The sequence below is a fragment of the Vipera ursinii genome (assembly GCF_947247035.1).
Source record: "Vipera ursinii genome assembly, chromosome: 2".
Classification (NCBI taxonomy): domain Eukaryota; kingdom Metazoa; phylum Chordata; class Lepidosauria; order Squamata; family Viperidae; genus Vipera; species Vipera ursinii.
Window position 1 is genome coordinate 127,140,241 of NC_139513.1, and position 19,623 is coordinate 127,159,863.

The 19,623-nt window shown below is 40.2% G+C and overlaps 1 protein-coding gene across 1 annotated transcript in view; it reads left to right on the forward strand.

The window, feature by feature from the left end:
- Positions 1–19,623, forward strand: part of RPTOR (regulatory associated protein of MTOR complex 1) — a 438,767-nt gene that overhangs the window by 233,007 nt on the left and 186,137 nt on the right. The window contains exons 8-9 of the mRNA XM_083354435.1: positions 1,669–1,769; positions 3,900–4,044. Of these exons, the coding sequence (XP_083210561.1) occupies positions 1,669–1,769; positions 3,900–4,044 (246 nt within the window). The remainder of the gene's footprint in view (positions 1–1,668; positions 1,770–3,899; positions 4,045–19,623) is intronic.

The following is a 19,623-nucleotide window of genomic DNA, read 5'->3' on the forward strand; positions in this document are numbered from 1 at the left end:
GGGAACTGAAATCCAAAGAGAAAGTGAAGTCAGTACAATAAGGTAAAGAAGCTGGGAAAAGCCCAGCACGGGCTGCGCATAAGAATCTCTTTGCTCAGAGGCTGAAAATCCAGTTTGGATTTTAGCAGGAAGTATTTTCAGCTCCTGAGCAGAGAGGTAGCATAATAAGGAAAGGGGTGCCTTAGGGGTTGATGGCAGCTATGGAATGCCCATGGATTTTGACCAGGAGAATTTTCAGCTCCTGAGTGGAGTCTCCCAGGATCTTCCCCGCTCCCAAGACATCCCATGTCTCTTATCTGGAACTATGTTCACTTAACAACCTCAATCCCAAGTGCCAGGATTGCAGTCATTGAGTGAAGTAGCCCCATGGGAAATCACAAGCCATATCACTTAAAGACCACTTGTAAATTGTGGTTGTAAATTGAGGAATAACTATTGTTTTCTCTTGGACAGAATAAGACTAATTACTATTTTTCTCTCTCAGTAGAGGTAGGGATCTTCCATCCACTTGAAGGTGACATGCAGAAGTGATTTGCAGAGAACATATGCTTTTTGACATATAGAAGTGACTTCCTTAGAATGCATATTTTTAAAGCACTGAGTTGGAGGTCCTATTAATGAATATATTCCATCTAATCTTGAGCACAGTAACTGCAGAATCACTGCTGGCTTTATCAGCCAAGAAATATGACATAAACTATTTTCAATTTTATATAACTGACGAGAGCAGGTAAATATTTTAATGTTTGTAGACGTGAACTGATTTCCTACCCCAAATTTTCAGGTCTGAATCTGTGTTGATTCAGTTTCTGCCAAGTCTCATGTGAACAGTATAGGTTAAACGCAATTACTTTGGAAGCCATCATGCTGGCAACTGATTAGCGACACTCATTTTTCAACTATATGAAATAAAGACCCACTGAAATTTGAGGGAAAGGGCACACATTAATGGCTTCCCGTGAAGTGAGGTGCAATTTCTAAATCACCCTATTATTCCAGTCTGATTCTGAGGCAGCCAAATGTTACCTGTGCCACAAAATGAATGGTTTCTTTGCTGTATTCAATTTTAATGTTTTCTATTTAAATGAAATTTTGCTTAAGAAGAAAACATTATGTTTCTTTTTCTCATATCCTCATAACTGGAAAATTAGAAGAATGGGTTTATATTGTAATCTTTAATTGCTATATTCCATATGAGGTTGGCTTTTAGATTAGTGATACAAATTTTCCTATATTTTGCATTCTAAAATGCAAAAGCCTCATTGTACAATTTATTCAGTATTTCCTTACTTCCCAAGTTGCTCATTTTCAAAAAGATTCAACAGTTTATTAGTCAATATAATCAGTGATTTAGCATGTAGTTCATCCTTACCATAATATTAGGAGGGGGGAAAATGTAAAAGTATTCCCCTGTTTGCTTATTAGTACTTATCCTGAATTATGCAAGGGCTTTATTGTTGTCTGGTATTTTTATATACTTGATGAAACTCAATATTTGAACCTTTTTATTCCAGTAAAAACCAATACAACCAAGAAATACTTTCTTTTTATCATTTATTACTTAGAAGAATAAGAGCTTATATTTTTGTTGGTTAGGTGTTTTTTGCCATTATGAACATTGTTTCAGTGTGTTTCTGTTTAATGATAAAATTTCATTATTTCTTGTAGAATTCCTGGGAGGCTCAATGACAGGAGAACGCCTCTAGGAGAATTGAATTGGATTTTTACAGCCATCACGGATACAATTGCATGGAACGTCCTACCCAGAGGTAAGACTAAGACAGATAAGTCCACAGAACTACTGGTATTATATGTAGCTTGATCATAATAGAAGAGGGCAGGAGTAGAAAACTAATTTCTAATGAGAAGGGACAACAGGATACAGTGAGAACCCAGAAATTAAAAAAGAGAGAGAGAAAGAGGGAAAGAAAATTTTGGGCTAGAGAAAATAGGACTGAGTCAAATCTTATTCCTTTACAGCATCAGAAGCTCTGAATCATCATGTTTGGTCTCCATCTTTCATTCCCTCAGAAATGATAGTTCTGTTTTCTTTAAGATGTACTCACCCAAGGAGTTTGGGACATTGCATGGCATATGATGGAAAAGCGTTCAATAGATATGCTTTGTTGTGGCCCCTTAAAGCAACCATATCACTTTGAAGATACAACATAATTTTATTTCTCATGCATGCCATAGTTCAGTATATATCAGGCTCCCAGTAAAGCATTGGCATTTTGCTGAGCAAAAGCATAACCAGACTTTATATATCTTTGGCCTACTACACTGCAAAAGCAAGACAAAAGAAAAGGCAGGCACTGCCAATTATAGCATGCGATAAATCCATTTGGGATCTGGGCCACCTTATTATTTATTCCTTCTTGTCATTTATTTATTTCTACTAGGTCAGCATGTTAGCCATATTACTTTGGAAATAGGATCAATGAATATAAACAATTTGATTTACTGGTTCCTCATTGATTCTTCTCCTTTTGCCATTCAAAGTCAATTCAGCTTGCTGGAAATGCTTTCTTACAAGGGCACTTTAAGCAGTTCACATGTATTTGGGGGGGGATCTCATTATTTGAGAGTGACTGCAGGTTACTTATGTATTATCACCCGAGCTTGAATTACCTTACTTCTGTAGTACTTTCCAGAAGTAGAAAATTTGGGGGAAAATGTCTTAATTGAAAACTCAGTTAAGTTGAGTTTTGTAAATACGTTGTAAATATGTTGATGTATTTAAAAGTTAGTATATAACATAGAGGAGTTTGCAGAACATCTGTCAGACAAAATAGCTCGGATTCATTCCCAGCTGGGTGCCAGCCTTGGTGCAGGTCCTGTGGACATGCCAGAGACACTCTTGCCATGTTATCTGGAAGGATTTGAACCTCTTGGCCCCAAGGAAGCAGACCCTAATCTTAAGACTGTGAGCTCAGGCACCTGAGTTTATTAGACCCAAACCCTTCCTGCTTGGTGAAAGCTTTCATGGAGATGACATGCGGTTGGGTCTCAGCAGCAGTAAATTCATCTCTGAGAAAAGGAGTGGTACCAGTACCCTTTAAAGAGGCATTGATCTTGCCTCTCCTCAAAAAGTCATTGCTGTACCCAACCATTATGGACAATTTTCATCCAATATCCAATCTTCCCTTTTTTAGGGAAGATTGTTGAGAATGTGGTCATGCAACAGCTTCAGTGGGTCCTGGATTAAACCTAAACTTCTTTCTGTCAGGTTTCATGTCTGGGTATGGGATTGAAGTAACATTGGCCATGCTTTTTGATAACTTCTGGTGAGAGGTTGAAGGCAATAGGGGTTTGGATGGGGAAGAACAGGAACCCAGGCAAGACTGAGTGACTTTGGGTTTTGGGGCCACCTGGATCTAGGAATTTACCATCTTTGGTTCAGGATGGAGCTGCTCTTCCCCAAACAAACCAGGTGGGAAATCTGGACGCATAATTCCTGCTGAAAGAGCAGGTGGCAGTTGTAGCTAGAAGGCCCAGGATGTATGCCACTTATATCCATTACTGAATCAGGAAACTCTACACTTAATTACTCATACCCTGTATGAATTACTGTAATACACTCTTTATGGAGCTGCCCTTGGAGCACATTCAGAGGTTTAAGTTAATGCAAAATGCAGTGACAAAGGGAATTACATGTGCATCTAGATCTGCACATGTTACACCATAAAACACTTTATGTTTTGACTATAAGCTACCCAGAGTAACAAACGTGATATGGGTGGGTATATATTTATTGAACTTATTTATATAAATTGAATAGATAAATAATTTTACAGTAGTTCTTGGTGGAATGTTCTAATTCCACCAGCAGCAGCCACATTCTTCGTGGATGCTTTCTTTTGGTAGTTCTTTTGTGAGTTTTTTGTTTGTTTTTGCAGATCTTTTCCAAAAGCTCTTCCGACAGGATCTTCTAGTAGCAAGCCTCTTTCGAAACTTTTTGCTGGCAGAAAGAATAATGAGATCTTATAACTGCACACCTGTCAGCAGCCCCCGTCTACCTCCAACCTATATGCATGCCATGTGGTAAGTTGATACTAGAAAACGACTTAAAGGTAAAGTTGTCCCTGTCCATTTGTGTCCGATTCATCTCCGTTTCTTAGCCAAGAGAGCCAGCGCTGTCCGAAGATACTTTTGTGATCATGTGGCCAGTATGAGTATATCCAAAGATGTCCAGAACACTGTTACCTTCCCACCGAAGTGGTACCTATTAGTCTGGTTGCTTTTGCATGATTTTGAACTGCTAGGTCAGCAGGAAGAAAACTATGCTTCTTTAAAACAGGTGAGGGCAACCTAAAACTCCTGGAAAATAAGTGGGGGCAACCTAACACTCCCAATCTACATATGACTTCCAATCCCCTCTTTGTGATCTCCAATGCCAAATTTAATCACATTTGCCAAAAGGTATTGGCATATTTTAAGAGGGGAAAGCCAGATAAATACAGTATCATCTGTGAATAGGCTTAATATATTATAGTAAAAACCTCCAAAATCCTTCCAGAAACCAGAAATGGGCCGGGGTGTGTGTGTATTCCTCACCTCCCTTTGTACCAGACAAACAAACAACCCCAATTGTAGATACCCAGCAGAGTTTTCAGAAACTGATGTCATTTAGGATTATTGCCATCCAAATCTCCTTTGAATTTTTTTGATTACTTGGTTGGTGGTGGATTATAAGCCACATAGCAACTCACGACATTTTGATTCATCATAAAATCTGTTCCTCCTTTCTATTAGACAGCACATTTATAGAGAAATTTACCCAGAAATAAGTCCCACTGCATGAATTAACCTTACTCCAAAGTACAGTGGTAGTCAATTATACATATTTTATTCTTTTTTTTTCAAGTGCTGTTGTGCTGTTAAGCAGGTTTGTCCTTAAAGAAAAGGATAATCAAAACATTTCTATCACCTTTGTTTTGAATGCATGTACAGGATTTTTTTCACTCATCTACTATATAGTTGAGATATTTCAGAGCGAAGGAACTAAATGTCAGCTAGTCTTGAGACATGACATGTTTTGTTTAAGAAGCTCAGTATTGTTCATCTGCTTTCAGACAAAAGCTTTTAGAGACCATTTGAGAAATGGTCCAGAGCACTTAATGAAATCTCAGTATGGACTGGTTCAATAATGCATGAAAAATAGTCTTATCTGTTAAACAAAAAGAATGCAGAATTGTCCCAAATATTTGTATCCCAGCATGTACTTTTTAACATGGGATTGATATGTATGTATCTATGTTTTATGTATGCATGTATTATGTATGCATGTATTACCGGTATGTATATCGATTGAGATAGATAGGTAGGTAGGTAGATAGATAGATAGATAGATAGATAGATAGATAGATAGATAGATAGATAGATAGATAGATAGATAGATAGATAGATCTGTGTGTGTGTACATGTGTGTACACACGTGCAGATGGTACAGTTATTGTACAGGTTCTCTTGACAAATTTTGGCAAACATTTATTTATTTATTTATTTATTTATTTATTTATTTATTTATTTATTTATTTATTTATTTATTTATTTATTTATTTATTTGGATTTATATACCGCTCTTCTCCCGAAGGACTCGGGGCGGTGTACAGGGCAATTAAAACACAATAATGGACCCAGCAAATTTTTGTATGAATTGAGGCCTCTCTATTGTCTCCCAGTTAACATGGTATGCCACAACTTAGCAGGGTTCACATAATAGAGTTTCTGTCAACCTGTAATATTCTAAAACAGACACGCATCGGAACTTTTTCCCCACTGCCGACAATGGGGTGGGTGCGGTTTCCTTGTGATGCGTCTGGCCCGCGGGCCGGCAGTTTGACACCCCTGTTCTAAAAGGTGACTAAGACAATAGCTAAAAGATTTTGATGACACTTAGTGTGCTTGAATTTTCAAGAAGCCTTTTGTTAGGATTTCTTGTGATGAAAAGTAGTGGGTGAAATAACAAGAAGCACAGCATGTCAGGGCTACTTTAGCAATGACTCTTTTCCCACCTGCAATTTAAAATTGGCACCAATATGCCTCAGCGGTGATGATCTTCTCCATTCACATGAAACTTCATTTAGGTCCTGGTCTAGAATTTAAGTTTTCTGTCATCACCATGCATTTGAATTAGTTTTTCCTGCCTAAACCAACTGAATCCACCAGAGCAACAAGGTATATAAAATTAATGCTGTCTCATAATATCAGGTGATCTGCAATCTGTGATCTCTGAGTGATGTTGTTTGCCCATCAGGTAAAACCAAGCCCAGTTTTTTTCTTTGTTCCTTCCTTTACCTTCGTAAAACTACAACTATTAGATACTGAGTTGCATGAAACCTCATTGGTTCTTCCAACTGCCTTTACTTTCTGTTGCACTTCATCCCTACTGCAGGCAAATGCAGCATTCACTGCAGTAAACCACAGTAAAGGGATACGTAGGAATACAGAATTGAGGAACACAAAAAGGGAGAAATGTTTCCAAATGTCCATAGACTCTTTATCAATTTTAGTCATTTTTCTGAATACCAGCTAGTCATTTTTGCCTTCCAGCAGGCTCTTCCTAAGAATTATGAGCCTCTAAAGATAAAATGAGGAAGAAAGAGGAGCCCAGATGGATATGTGCTAGTGAAAGGTACAAAGAACAGTGTCAGCTCTGCACATCCTTGTTAAATCATCCTGATGTGTACGTTTCATACTAGCAGAGGATGCTGTCGAAAGAGAAGACTCCCATAGGCAGGGGAAACAAGGAGGTGGTATATTGGCACCTTTGCTAGTTAAGGATTCATTCAGTACCAAATACAAGTCCAGCACCAAGATCGAGTCAGATCAAAACAATCACAGCAGTGATTTTTTTTTTACCTACACAGAGAGAAGGGAATGGTGCCTTTAGACCAGCTGTAAGAAAACTCCCAGTTGGGAGAATAAACAGAAGTTGTCTGGAGGAAAACAACTGGGTACTTCTTATTTAATCATTTTCAAAAAATAATAAAAGTAACAATTCACTGTTCTTCTGACAATTAAAAGAAGGCTCAAGTCTTCAGAATCTGCTGGAGTGGGTGGCTATAATAAATGTAATGAAATTATTTGTTATTGTTATACCGCCTATGTCTGGTTTATTTGCCATCTATCAGGGCCCCTTTTCTGTAGCAGTGCCTGCCTTCTGGAATGAGACTTCCCCCAGGATCTAGGTGACCCCTAAGCTGCTGGTGTTTGGGAGGGCCTTGAAGATCTGGCTCTTTGCCCAGGCCTTTGGCAAGGAGATCGAAGCCCTCGGATTGTGTGATTTGTTTCTTTTTTGCTCCTGTCCACATCTTGTCTTGTTTGCCATTCTTTATTCCTTTGTTCTTTCTTTATTGCATTTTTGCTTGTTTTTAATGTTATTGCTTCTGAGCCACCCACAGTCATTGGGAGTTGGGCAGCAGACAGATTATTATTGTAAAAGTAATACTGGAATGGTGTAGAAAACAAGAGAAAGGTTTAGTTCGTGTGAATGTTTTGACTCTTCTCCTTAACAGCAAGGGTGTGCAGGGTTACACAGTAATGCCTGAAAAAAATTATCATTGCAAAAGAAAATATGCATCGGCACTTCATCTGTATGTGCGTAACCATGGTCTTATTCACTTGACGAGAAACTCAGCTAAATTGGGAGACCAGTTTAGTCCCAGGGTAGATCCAAATTGTAGACTCAGAACTGTAAGTGAAAGCAGACCGAAAACAGGAGGGTTAAAACAAATATTTTTTAGAAGTATGAAATATTGTAAGGAAAAAGGATTACCGAGGAGCGAAAGAAGCCAGGATTGAAAATCGAGATTTGAAATTAGAGTACTACTTCTGATTTGTCTGGAAACACTTCACCATCGTAACAGAAGCTCATCTGAATTCTTAGTGCACGGTAGTAATATTGCACCGAGGGCTTTCTTCTCTGCCGTTATTGTGCCTACATACAACAGACTGGTGGTGCTTTCAGGGAAAGACAGCTAGAACAGGCAGTTCAATTTTCATTGTTCTTTGAAGTCTGGTTTGCCCTGGAAGGTCAAAAATTTCCTAAAACCATCTATTGATTCCAGGCACATTCTTTAATTCAGTGTCCTGTTTTTAAATGCACTACTGGAAACAAACTCCCCGTGCTCATGTCATATGCAACTTTGGGGGCATGGGTGAAGATAAGTGTTCAGACTATCTGAATGTCTAAAAAAGCTGTGGGAAACAAGGGGCTGTTTTATCTACAATATGTTAATTATGCATCATACTAATGTAGGTGTTTTGCCTGTGGTATTTGTGAGAGTACATATTGAGCCTTTATGAAGTTACCGTACTTTCTGTGAAGTTCATTTTTGAATATTCAGCAAGAAGATTGGCTCAGGTCCATGTATATGTCATGTCTGGATAAATTATAGATCTCCAACTGCTGTAAGTATTCTTAGTGTGAAATTCAAATGCAATCCACATTTCATATGGAAATGCAGCATTGCAATCAAGCTCTGAACAAAAAACTTTTCATTTATTTGGGGTGCCGAGTGGCCAGTAGAGTATTACAACATATGGGAGGAGGATTCGGCCTTTGAAGATTGCCTCTAATGCTCAATGATTCACTTTGTGTTCTTCTTCTCCTTCTTACGCTTTTTTCCAGATTGTTAAAATATATTTCAGATTATGCAGATTTTACACTAAAGATAAATGGTCTGGGTATTACGCTAATAATGTTGTGTTGCAAAACTGATTCTAGCCTCTCACTATGGAAAACATAGACACCGATCTCCTTCCGCTTCTCCAAAGAAACTACAAGGAGCTTTTACTTCATTTTAGCAAAGCCCACAAGCTAATTTTAGCCATGTTTAATATTTACTAAGGGCATGGAAATAAACTGTCTTGAGTGATGAGAAATTGGGCAGGGGGGCATTAAACAGTGATATAATTAATTAATTACCTGAAGCCAGGCATGTCAGACTCGTGACGTATCGGGACTTTTTCCCCATTTCCGGCAATGGGGCAGGTGCAGTTTTGCCGTGACGCATCCGGCCTGTGAGCCGGCAGTTTGACATGCCTGCCTTAATAATAATAATAATAATAATAATAATAATAATAATAATAATAATAATAATAATAATAATAATAATAATAATACCTTTATTGTCAAAGTACAACATGTGTACATTGAGATTAGCTGAGCCTCCCCCCGTGCTCTCTCCCCCCAACACACAGTGACAACAAACCCTCCATCCTACCACACCATGTGAACCAACAACACCACACACCGGCCTCCCAAGTCAATTCTGCATAAGATTATGTCCCATTTAAAAGCCTAACAGCCCACGGATAAAAGCTATTTTTCAGCCTGTTGGGACGGCTGGCTATATTCCTATATCTCCTACCGTATGGTAGGAGAGTAAAGAGATACCGTCCAGGGTGTGAGTCATCCCTGAGAATCTTCCTCACTCTTCCAAGGCAACGAGCCCTGGCGATGTCATCCAGTGGTGTCAGGGAACAGCCCACAATGTCTTGTGCTGTGCTCACTACCCTCTGTAATACTTTCCTATCCGCGGCTGTCAGACCAGCATACCAAACCACAATACCGTACGAGAGGATGCTCTCTATAGTAGATTAAGTAAGCCATACTTAATTAAGCCATACTTAATCATGATGCATCACACACACACACACACACACACACACACACACACACACACTGTTTCTATTATTTCTAATGATCTTTAATATACAATAATAAAGGGAATTATTTCTGTTATAAATATAACTTTCCTGTATTTATTACAAAGTTAAATGAGTGTTAGCACAGATAATACTCAACTTACAACAGTTCATTTGGTGACCGTTCAGAGTTACAAAGGCACTGAAAAAAGTGACATGACCATTTTTCACACTCACAATCATTGCAGCATTCCCCATGGTCCTGTGATTAAAATCCAGATGTTTGGCAACTGGTTCATATTTATGATGGTTGCTGTATCCCAGGGTCATGAGATCACTTTGTGCAACCTTCTGACAAGTGAAGTTTAGTTTAGTTTAGTTTAGTTTAGTTTTATTTAATTTGTATACCGCCCTTCTCCTTGGTAGGGACTCAGGGCGGTTCACAGGGCATATATAAAAATACAATACAAAAATTAAAAAAGATTAAACCCATGCCCAGTTAAAACAGTAATACAAATTTAAAACAGCAATTAAAACCCATAATCCCCCGTCAGGCCAGACCAGCTATTTCAAACAGGTGGGTCTTCAGGCCACGACAGAAAGTTCGGAGGTCTGATGCCATCCGGAGCTCCACCGGCAGTTGGTTCCATAATGCCGGAGCGCCCACAGAGAAGGCCCTCCCCCTGGGGGCCACCAGTCGGCATTCCCTGACTGGCGGCACCCTGAGGAGGCCCTCTCTGTGGGAACGCACAGGGCGGAGGGGAGTTGATGCCGGCAGCAGGTGGTCCCTGAGGTATCCCGGACCCATGCCATGTAAGGACTTAAAGATCGTAACCAAAACCTTGAACCTCACCCGAAAGACAACTGGCAACCAATGCAGCTCACGGAGCAAAGGTGTAACATGGGAGTACTGGGAAACTCCCAAGACAACTCTCGCGGCCGCATTCTGTACCAGTTGGAGCCTCCGAGTAGTCTTCAAGGGAAGTCCCATGTAGAGAGCGTTACAGTAGTCTAGGCGAGAGGTCACGAGCGCATGAGTGACCGTACATAAGGCCTCCCGGTCCAGATAGGGTCGCAACTGGCGCACCAGGCGAACCTGGGCGAAAGCCCCCCTAGTCACGGCCACTATGTGATCCTCCAGAGTGAGTCGTGAATCTAGGAGGACTCCCAAGTTGCGAGCCCTATCCACAGGGGGTAAAAGCTCACCCCCCATAGAAAGAGGTGGAACATCCCAGGTGTCCCGGGAAGCCGGAATGTACAGCCACTCAGTCTTGTCAGGGTTGAGTTGAAGTCTGTTCCTCCCCATCCAGACCCGAACCGCCTCCAGGCAACGGGACATCACAGCGAGGGCATCACTGGGGTGGTTTGGGGTCGAAAAGAAAAGTTGGGTATCATCGGCATACTGATGTCAATGGGGGAGCCAGATTAAACTTAACAACCTTGTTACTAACTTAACAACTGCAGAGATTCACTTAACAACTGTGGCAAGAAAGGTTGTAAAATGGGGCAAAAGTCACTTAACAGATCTCTCACTTAACAACAGAGATTTTGGGCTCAGAACTTACTCAGAACTCTTTTCTGTGGTCATTTCTGCATGTACTTTATAGTGCATATTTAATAATACTGTATTTGTCTTTTACCCAGAGGGTAGAGTCCTTTGCTGACTTTGAATGGTGTTTTAGTTTTGTAAATCGGTCAGTGAAATGAGATTACTGTGCTGGTGTCTGGATTCTTTGAGCATTGGGTGCTTTGAATAGAGTCCCCCATCTTGGTGATGTAAATGCCTTTATCTTGGGAAGCTGTGTGAATCTATTGTAGAATTAACATATAAGCTTGGCCATGCCGTTTTTAATTGCTTCAGTGCCCCGTCTTTGGTGCTAGCGAAATTTGTCATTTCATTTCTCCTGTGTGGCTCTGATCTCTGATTTCACATAGCTAGGAACCATTGTCTTTTTAGCTCGTATGTTTCAGTAGCTTTTGTGAAAAGAAAAGCATGATTGTGCCAATCAGTTGTGAGTGGACTGTTGTGATTCAGGGTCAGCCTGTGGGTTCGGCAGTTGGGTCGGACGACTCAGAGGAGGAGGAGGAGGAGGGGGGTGTTGAAGAGCTTGCTGAGGGGGTTGGACAGCTTGATGAGAGCCCTCAGCCAGGCCCCTCTCATCTGGTCACGACGCAGACCCAGCTGTATGAGCCTGACAGCGTGGATGAAGATGACCCACAGCTGGCCCTGTTCAAGGACGCCCGACGCAGGAAGCAGTCAATCAGGAGTAAACAGAGGAAGGCAATGGGGCTCCTCGGAAGGAGGCAGAGAGAAGCCACGCCCTGAACTGTATTTAAGGGGGAATGCGTGGGAGGGCTGGTTTGCTGAAGGCAACCGCTTGAAAAGCTCCTGTTTCTTGGTTCGTGTCTTGTTCTATTTGTTTTTGTAGCAATAAATTTGGCAGGCGTAATTCCAGCTTCTTGCCTTCTTGTAAAAGGGGTTGTCCCTGCCTTTTCTGCAGGGCCGGTAGCAGGCTGGTACAGAACATGGACCAAAGGAATGTGCATATGCTTTGAAATGTTTTAATGTTTTTCCACTTGATTTGAGTTTCATTTTATCTTATGAATAATTATGGTAGTCCCCCTTTAGGAGTTATAAGGGAATCATTTCACCTTCTTTGCATGTGCATTTACAGCTACCTAAATAGGATACAATATTTTGTGTGTTTGCCCAAAGCAGATTTCTTTCTCCATTTCATACAAATCAGCTAGGATTAGATTTAATGGCTTGTAGGGGCCCGATTGATTTCTTCAGCACTGACAATATAGAGTTGCTTGTTCCACAAATTTATTCTATTGGTTTATTCTGTTCTTTAAGATTATTTTTTACTAGATTCATTCTGTTTGGGAAGAAGTCTAATATTGTTTGTTAATATAGGCCTGTGTTGTCATTTATTGAACGAATGCTCTGCATTTCAGCTGCAGGAAAAAATCCGAACAAAGAGATAGTTATTTGCCAATGTGACAGAGACCAGATTAAATGCTAGCTGCCAGATTAAAATGACAATAGAAAAGCTTTGTTTAGATACAATCATTGTGATGGTTTTTAGTGACATATTTTTCCTTCAGTGTCTCATTTTTTTTTTGCTCTCCAAAATTTACATGTTGAAACATAGTAATTAAAATCTCTTGAAATTGTAGTAATTTAAATTCAGCCCAAATCTCAAACATGCATAATTTATTACTTTGACTTTTTAAAGATGTGGCTCTCTAGCTGAATGACTTGTCTAGGTGAAGTCTTTAGGTTGAACTTTATGTGATTTTTCATACCCTTGCCTATTTTTTTTGTCTTTACAGAAATGATTTAGTGGGTTCTGGGATGTTTCTGGGATTGGTTCCCTCTCCTCCCCTTCCCATTCATATCTATTTCCTTGCAATTTCCTATTCAAATACTAACAATATTTAGCTTTTGAGGATCAGCTATAGTATGCCAGATGCTTTGACCATAATCCCCTTATTAATTTCATATATCTGTCCACCCACCCACCCATCATTCATCCATCCATCCATACACATACAGGAAGCTCTCAACTTAAAACCATTTATTTATTTATTTGAAGTTATAGCAGTGTTGAAAAAGTGATTTACAACTAGTCATCACACATCACACGCAATCCCGTGATCTAAATTGGGGCTCTTGGAAACCAGCTTGTATTTATGGCGGTTGCAGCATCTCGAGATTACATGATTGCTATTTGCGACCTTCCAACAAGCAAAGTTAATGAGAGAAGCTGGGTTCACTTAACTGTGGTGGTTCACTTAATGACCATGGCAAAAAAGGGCATAAAACAGGACGCAACTCATGCAATGATCCATCACTTAGTGATGGATGTTTGGTTCCAATTATGGTCATAAATCAAGGACCACCTGTAAAGACCCGCCTCAGCTAACCACCCAAGAAAGCAGAAGTCTTCAAACAGGCATTGTCTCAAAAGGAACTTTTATTAGGAGTCAGTGACAATAGGGAAGTCAAGGCGAGATCTGGGGGAAAGCCCGCTTAAACGGTATAGTTAACCCAGCAATCTTCCTCCTCCCACCAAAGTCATAGTGTCCATTTGATCCAGCCAATCCACAAGTGGTACGATGTCTGGGTAAATGGCACAGTTGGCACGTATCTCAAGGTCTTCTCCAGTTTCGTTTCTCCATGGTTGTCTCCCTAGTAAGGGAGACACAGTCTTTTCTCAAGTGGATAGAGGTGGAAGAGGAAAAGCAGAAAGTGAAAGTTATCCCAAGCGAAAGCAAACTCCCCCCCCAGTAGAATAGCAGGCCCCAAATAAGAGCACATATGCAGGGAAAGCAATAAGGATTTGGGGACCTGACACCACCTGTAAAAGACAAATTCTTCTTATTGTTGACAGTGAAAAGTTGAGCCTGTTCAGCTTGAGGGCCTCATGTGCATCATACAAGCAGGATGCTGGCCATAACTTCCCTACAGAAGTGATGTAGTAACTTCTAGAACTCAGTATAGTAAGCAAAGCAGGATGAATTACATAAAAACTGAATCTCAGAGTATGAGGCTCCTAAGGAGGCTGAACTGAAGCAAACTGGTCCCAGCAGCAAGAGTGTGCAACTCACTGTTGATAGAAGAAAGCTATAGCTGAACTTCCAACAAGCATACTTAATTGATCACCCCCTAACCCTACTATCTCCTCCTCCTTCCTGCTATAGGCCGATGCTTACTGTAGCAACAGCAACAAATATTTTGGTACAGGGAACAAGTTAATTTCATTTTCCTTTATAAAGTTATTTATTTCCTTCTTGGGTTATAAGCTAGTAGTTATCATTAAACTTGTGAAATCCATATTAAAATATCATTTAATTAACAAATGGGTGCTTCAAAGCTCACTGCAGAAACCCTTGTTTACAAATTTCATTATATTAATTTATGACTGTACCTTTACAATATAAATTGGCAACCTGTGCATGCCCACAAAATTCAGTCTTGCCTGAATTGGTTGATTATTAAATTAGTGCAGTTGGCCAGTTCAAGAAAAGAAATTTGAAAAAGTCAAATGGAACAGAACAGAGCATTGATTTATAATTCAAGAAAGAACACATATAGCAATAACTTACTTAATATATTCCTACAGACAAAAATGTTAACGCTTTTAGAAATCTATATCATTACGCCATTAGTAGTTCCAAAATATAGCAATTATATACTCATTTTTATAGGGAAAAGTGCATCTTTAATAGTTTTCAGAAGTGCAGTTTATAGAAAACGTGAGACAACAATTTATATAATTATTAACCAAAAGACAATTGATGTTTGCAAAACTGCATCATCTTCCCAAAAGGAAAACAAGAATCAATCATACCTGTCGAAACTTGGTGTGAAAGATGATGACTAACGTGAGCCATTATAATTCTGTTTCATTCTGATTCAATGGAAATGAAGATTTACAATGTTCGAACAATTTAGAGTTCTGCATAAAGTAATGTTTTTTAAAGAAATCTGAAAGTTCAGTGCCTTCCTCCTCTTGCTTATAAAGTCAAGCCTTGCTGCACCTCAGGAGACATAAATTAGAAGTAAGTTGGAAGAGGTTGGGATAAATTATTCAAAGGTATGTTATACGTTTGCTATTTGTATATTTGGAGTGAAGTGAGATGAATTTTCAGTAGAGGAAATAAACATTTTCCATTCTGAAATAAAAGAGAGCTGCCTTTTCCTCCAGGGAAAGGGGGTTGTTAATGAAAAAACCACAGAGGCCTTTCCAGGCTTCCATTTTTTTTTATGTGAAATCATGAGGGAACCAGGCTGCCTGTGTTTTTCTACAATATCTGTATTCCTTCAAAGTTACATGTTTCTTTTTAGTAGATAAATATCACCAGAGAGTCTGTTTTGTTTTGCTTTGCTTTATTTTAGGGCCAACTAAATTTTTGGTGATAAAAAGGTCCATTCCCAAAGGATAGGTAGGCTTTTTAAAATGTTTTTTCTTTCTTTCCAGAATGGTACAGAGTTGCACTGTTTAAGCAGTCCAAGAATGAGCAGTCAGTAAGGTGTTACCTAGCCTAGAATGGTAGCTCATGAAGCCACCAGGCTCAAGGTTGACTCAGCCTTCCATCTTTCCGAAGTAGGTAAAATGAGGACCCAGATTGTTGGGGGCAATAAGCTGACTTTGTAATAATGTCGCTTGGGTGGGGCGAAAGCCCTAATAAGCAGGCATATACATAGAATGAAGGCTATTGCTAAGCACAGTGTGCTTTAGATTGTAAGCCGCCCTGAGTCTTCGGAGAAGGGCGGGATATAAATGGGATTAAAATAAAAATAAAATAAAATAAAAAACTCAACAGTGAGAAAGTTGTTTTAACTTGCAGTGTTTTTGTTGATAGTACAGCAGAGTCAGAATAAAGGGCACCTCCCTAAAAGGGTGAAAATTCACAATTTCATCCTACACATAGCTACAAATAGGCTGTGTTCTTGTTTATTGCAAAAAAGAATGCTTAAAAATGGATTCTGCAATAGATTTTTGCATATTGCATGTCTTCACGTGATTTCTTCTTTCTTTCGCTTGCTTTTTAATTAGTCTAGTTTAATTAGTTTTATTGATTTGTTTTATATAAAATGAAACTCAGTTTCACTTTTCTTCCACTAGTTTCATTTTATAAATATAAACCTTATTCTACTAAGTGAGTAGCAGGAACACATTTAAATGATTAGGTTACATTAAGATATATTTAAATACCTTCCAGTGATTTCCAGACTGCATGCTCGAGCAGTTGAGAAATGAGAAATTACTTTTTAAAGCAGAGTTCCCCAACCTTTTCTCCTTTGCAGACCAGAGAAAGGGGATAGTTCAGCATGGGCAGCTCCATTAGCACAAGTGGCGGGCAAATGGAGAACGTGTGTGAACACACTCGCCCGCTGCTTGTTCAAGTGGGGATGCATGTGCGCTCGCCCACCACTTCCGCGGTCCAGTTCCAAAAAGCTTAAGGCCTGGTAGTGGGCCGCTGTCTGGAGGTTGGGGACCCCTGCTTTAAAGACTTCTGTGAAACAAGATTAGCTACTATTGGTCCTTGGCCGACAGCGACAATTGGGACCAGACCTTCCATCACTAAGCAATGTGCTCATTAACTGAGTCATGACTAATTTTACAACCTTTTTTTGTTATGGTTGTTAAGTTACTCACCACATGTTTAAGGGAATCACATGGTTGTTAATGTATCTGGCATCTCCCATTGACTTTGCTTGTTAGAAGCCCACTAGTAGTTCACAAATGTTCATCATATAACCCTAGGATGCTGCAACCATCCTAAATACATTTCGGATGTTAAGCACATGAATTTTGATCTTGGGACAGTGGGCACACTTCAACCATGTAAGCGCGAGGATCAGTTGTAAGCCCTTTTTTTCAGCACTGTTGTAACTTTGAACAGTAGTAAAATGAATGGTCATAAGTTGAGGACCCAATGCTTTGGCCTCAATTCTTTCCAGTGAATCTCCTGTAAGGGCAGGAATACTTTCAGGTTTCTGCATCAGATACAACCGAACCATTTTATCAGGGCTGGGCATTCCTCCTTGCTTGCCCAATTAGAAGTTATACAATTCTGAAACTTGGCAAGGGAAATTCTTCTGAAGATAACCAAATTGTATTCTTTCCATAGTCTAGAAATAAACTCTTGAGGATTTGACACAGAAGTATGGATTAGCAAAGATGTATTTGAATATCATAGCTCTAGTTGATATCGGTCCAGCTAAGTACAGGTAGTCCTCAACGTATGACCACAATTAAGCCCAAAATTTCTGTAACTAAGCAAGACAGTTGTTAAGTGAGTTTTGCCCCATTTCTTGCCACAGTTGTTAAGTGACTTACTGCAGTTGTTAGGTTAGTAACACGGTTGTTAAATGAATCTGGCTTCCCCATTGACTTTGCTTGACAGAAGATTGCTAAAGGTGACCATATGACCCTGGGGACACTGCAATTGTCATAAATATTGAGTTGGTTGCCAAGCACGAACCTGGTGGGGGAATAGGAGAAGATAGGCAGGTACAAGTGCTGTAGCATCCCTGTGGTCAGAGCAAATGATCACAAGGGTGCTGCAGTGTCCGTAACCTTGGAACTGGATTATAAGCTTTTGTGGGGATCCACTATAACTTCAAATGGCCTTTAAGCAACCTTTGTTAAACGAGGACTATCTGTGCAGCAAGAAAAGTAAAATGGATCGAGCAGTATCTATGACAAAATTCAGACTAATCCCCAACTCATATTGCTGAAGAAAAGCATACTAAATTCTAATGTGGTGAATTGATTATGATTTTCAGAAATAATATTGTGGAATATGATTGCATTGATTTTTAATGGTGGGTGTCAGGAAGGGAAAGAGTTTTGCTTTTAATTTGCTGGATTCTCCTTTTAAATACCACTGCATTTCTGAGATTTTAAGATCTGACCTTGCAGGAACTGTCCTCTCCTCCCACCCACTCCCTCCCTCATCCCCTTTGGTAGAAACATTTGCCCTTTTTACCTGACACATTTTTGAAGTGTTAAGCCTTTTAGTAACATCTGTCTCTCTGGTCTAATGACCTCCACTCATGTCTGGTGCAATTTGCAAGCAGTGCAAATCAAGCCTTGTAAACGTGTCTCTTCCAGTTAGCCTTCTTTCCCCCTAAGCAATATATACATATAAACAGCATTTGCATCTCCCTGCTATTACCTATCTGTAACTATTGGGAGATTTATTTATTTATTTATTTTATTGCATTTATATACCGCCCTTTCCCTGAGGACTCAGGGCGGTTTACAGGGAATTAAAATCAACCATACAAAAGTTAAAACCCAATTTAAAAAATATTAAATCAACCCTGTACTATTAAAAACCCCAATTAAAATGAATGTCTCCTCAGCCTGGGCCCGAGAGCTCAAAGAGCCAGGTCTTCAGGCCCCGGCAGAATGATCGGAGGTCGGGAGCAGTCCTCAGCTCCACCGGCAGCTGGTTCCAGAGGGCAGGCGCCCCCACTGAGAAGGCCCTATCCCTGGGTGTCACCCGCCGGCAATCTCTTACCGGCGGGACCCTGAGCAGACCCTCCCTGTGGGAGCGCACTGGGCGAAGGGCGTTTGATGCCGGCAGCAGGTGTTCCCTCAAATACCCCGGACCCAGGCCAGATCAGTCTCTTTTGTGACTTGCCTGCCTTCCTCCTTGTTTTCTTCCCTTAAAATTGATCAGGACTGTTGGTCTTAGACGCGAAGCTTAATGGTGTTACCATAGTGGGTTCCCTTACAAAATACACAGATAAATGACATGGGTAATCTCCTTTGAGGCTTAGGTTTGGCAGAGCTGAGAAACGGGGGTGGGGGTGGTGTGAGCTCTGAAATTGGATTTTTGGCTTTGTTGTTGGCCATCCTCCACAGCCAGTGATCGAAACATTAAAGGGGCTTGTCAGAATTGTTCACAGAATGCCATTTATTCATTTCCCCCCCCCCTGGTATCCAGGCTAGATTGCCTGCCTAAGGAAGTGTTCAGGTTGTGATTAGGTTACCCAGGGAGAAACCAAACAATGCCTAGTGAGAATTAAGCTTCAGAGAGCACATTCATTTCTAGGAATCCCACACACACACACACACACACACAAATTGTTTGAGCACCAGTTAAGAAGAGGGAGGAGGTGTGGCTTCCTCTACTATTGGTTCACTTTTTCTCTCTAGGGAAGGAATCCAGGCCAGATGCAGGCTTACAAATCAGCTGGAAAGAGTTACTGGTTGTTTTCATTTCAACTACATAATTCTCTTGCTGGTCCCACTGGGGGCCTGTTTGCTTCCAGGAATTACTTTTCTAAATATATCCATGAAGAAGGGACTGTCTTCAAACGTATGAATCCGAGTCTCTGCAATAAGGTTCAGGGTTTCAACATCCTGTCTCTGTGTGGCAAGCTGAATTTAGAACCAGGATACAGATTTAATTGCAATAATTGACTCCAGCTCTTGTCACAAT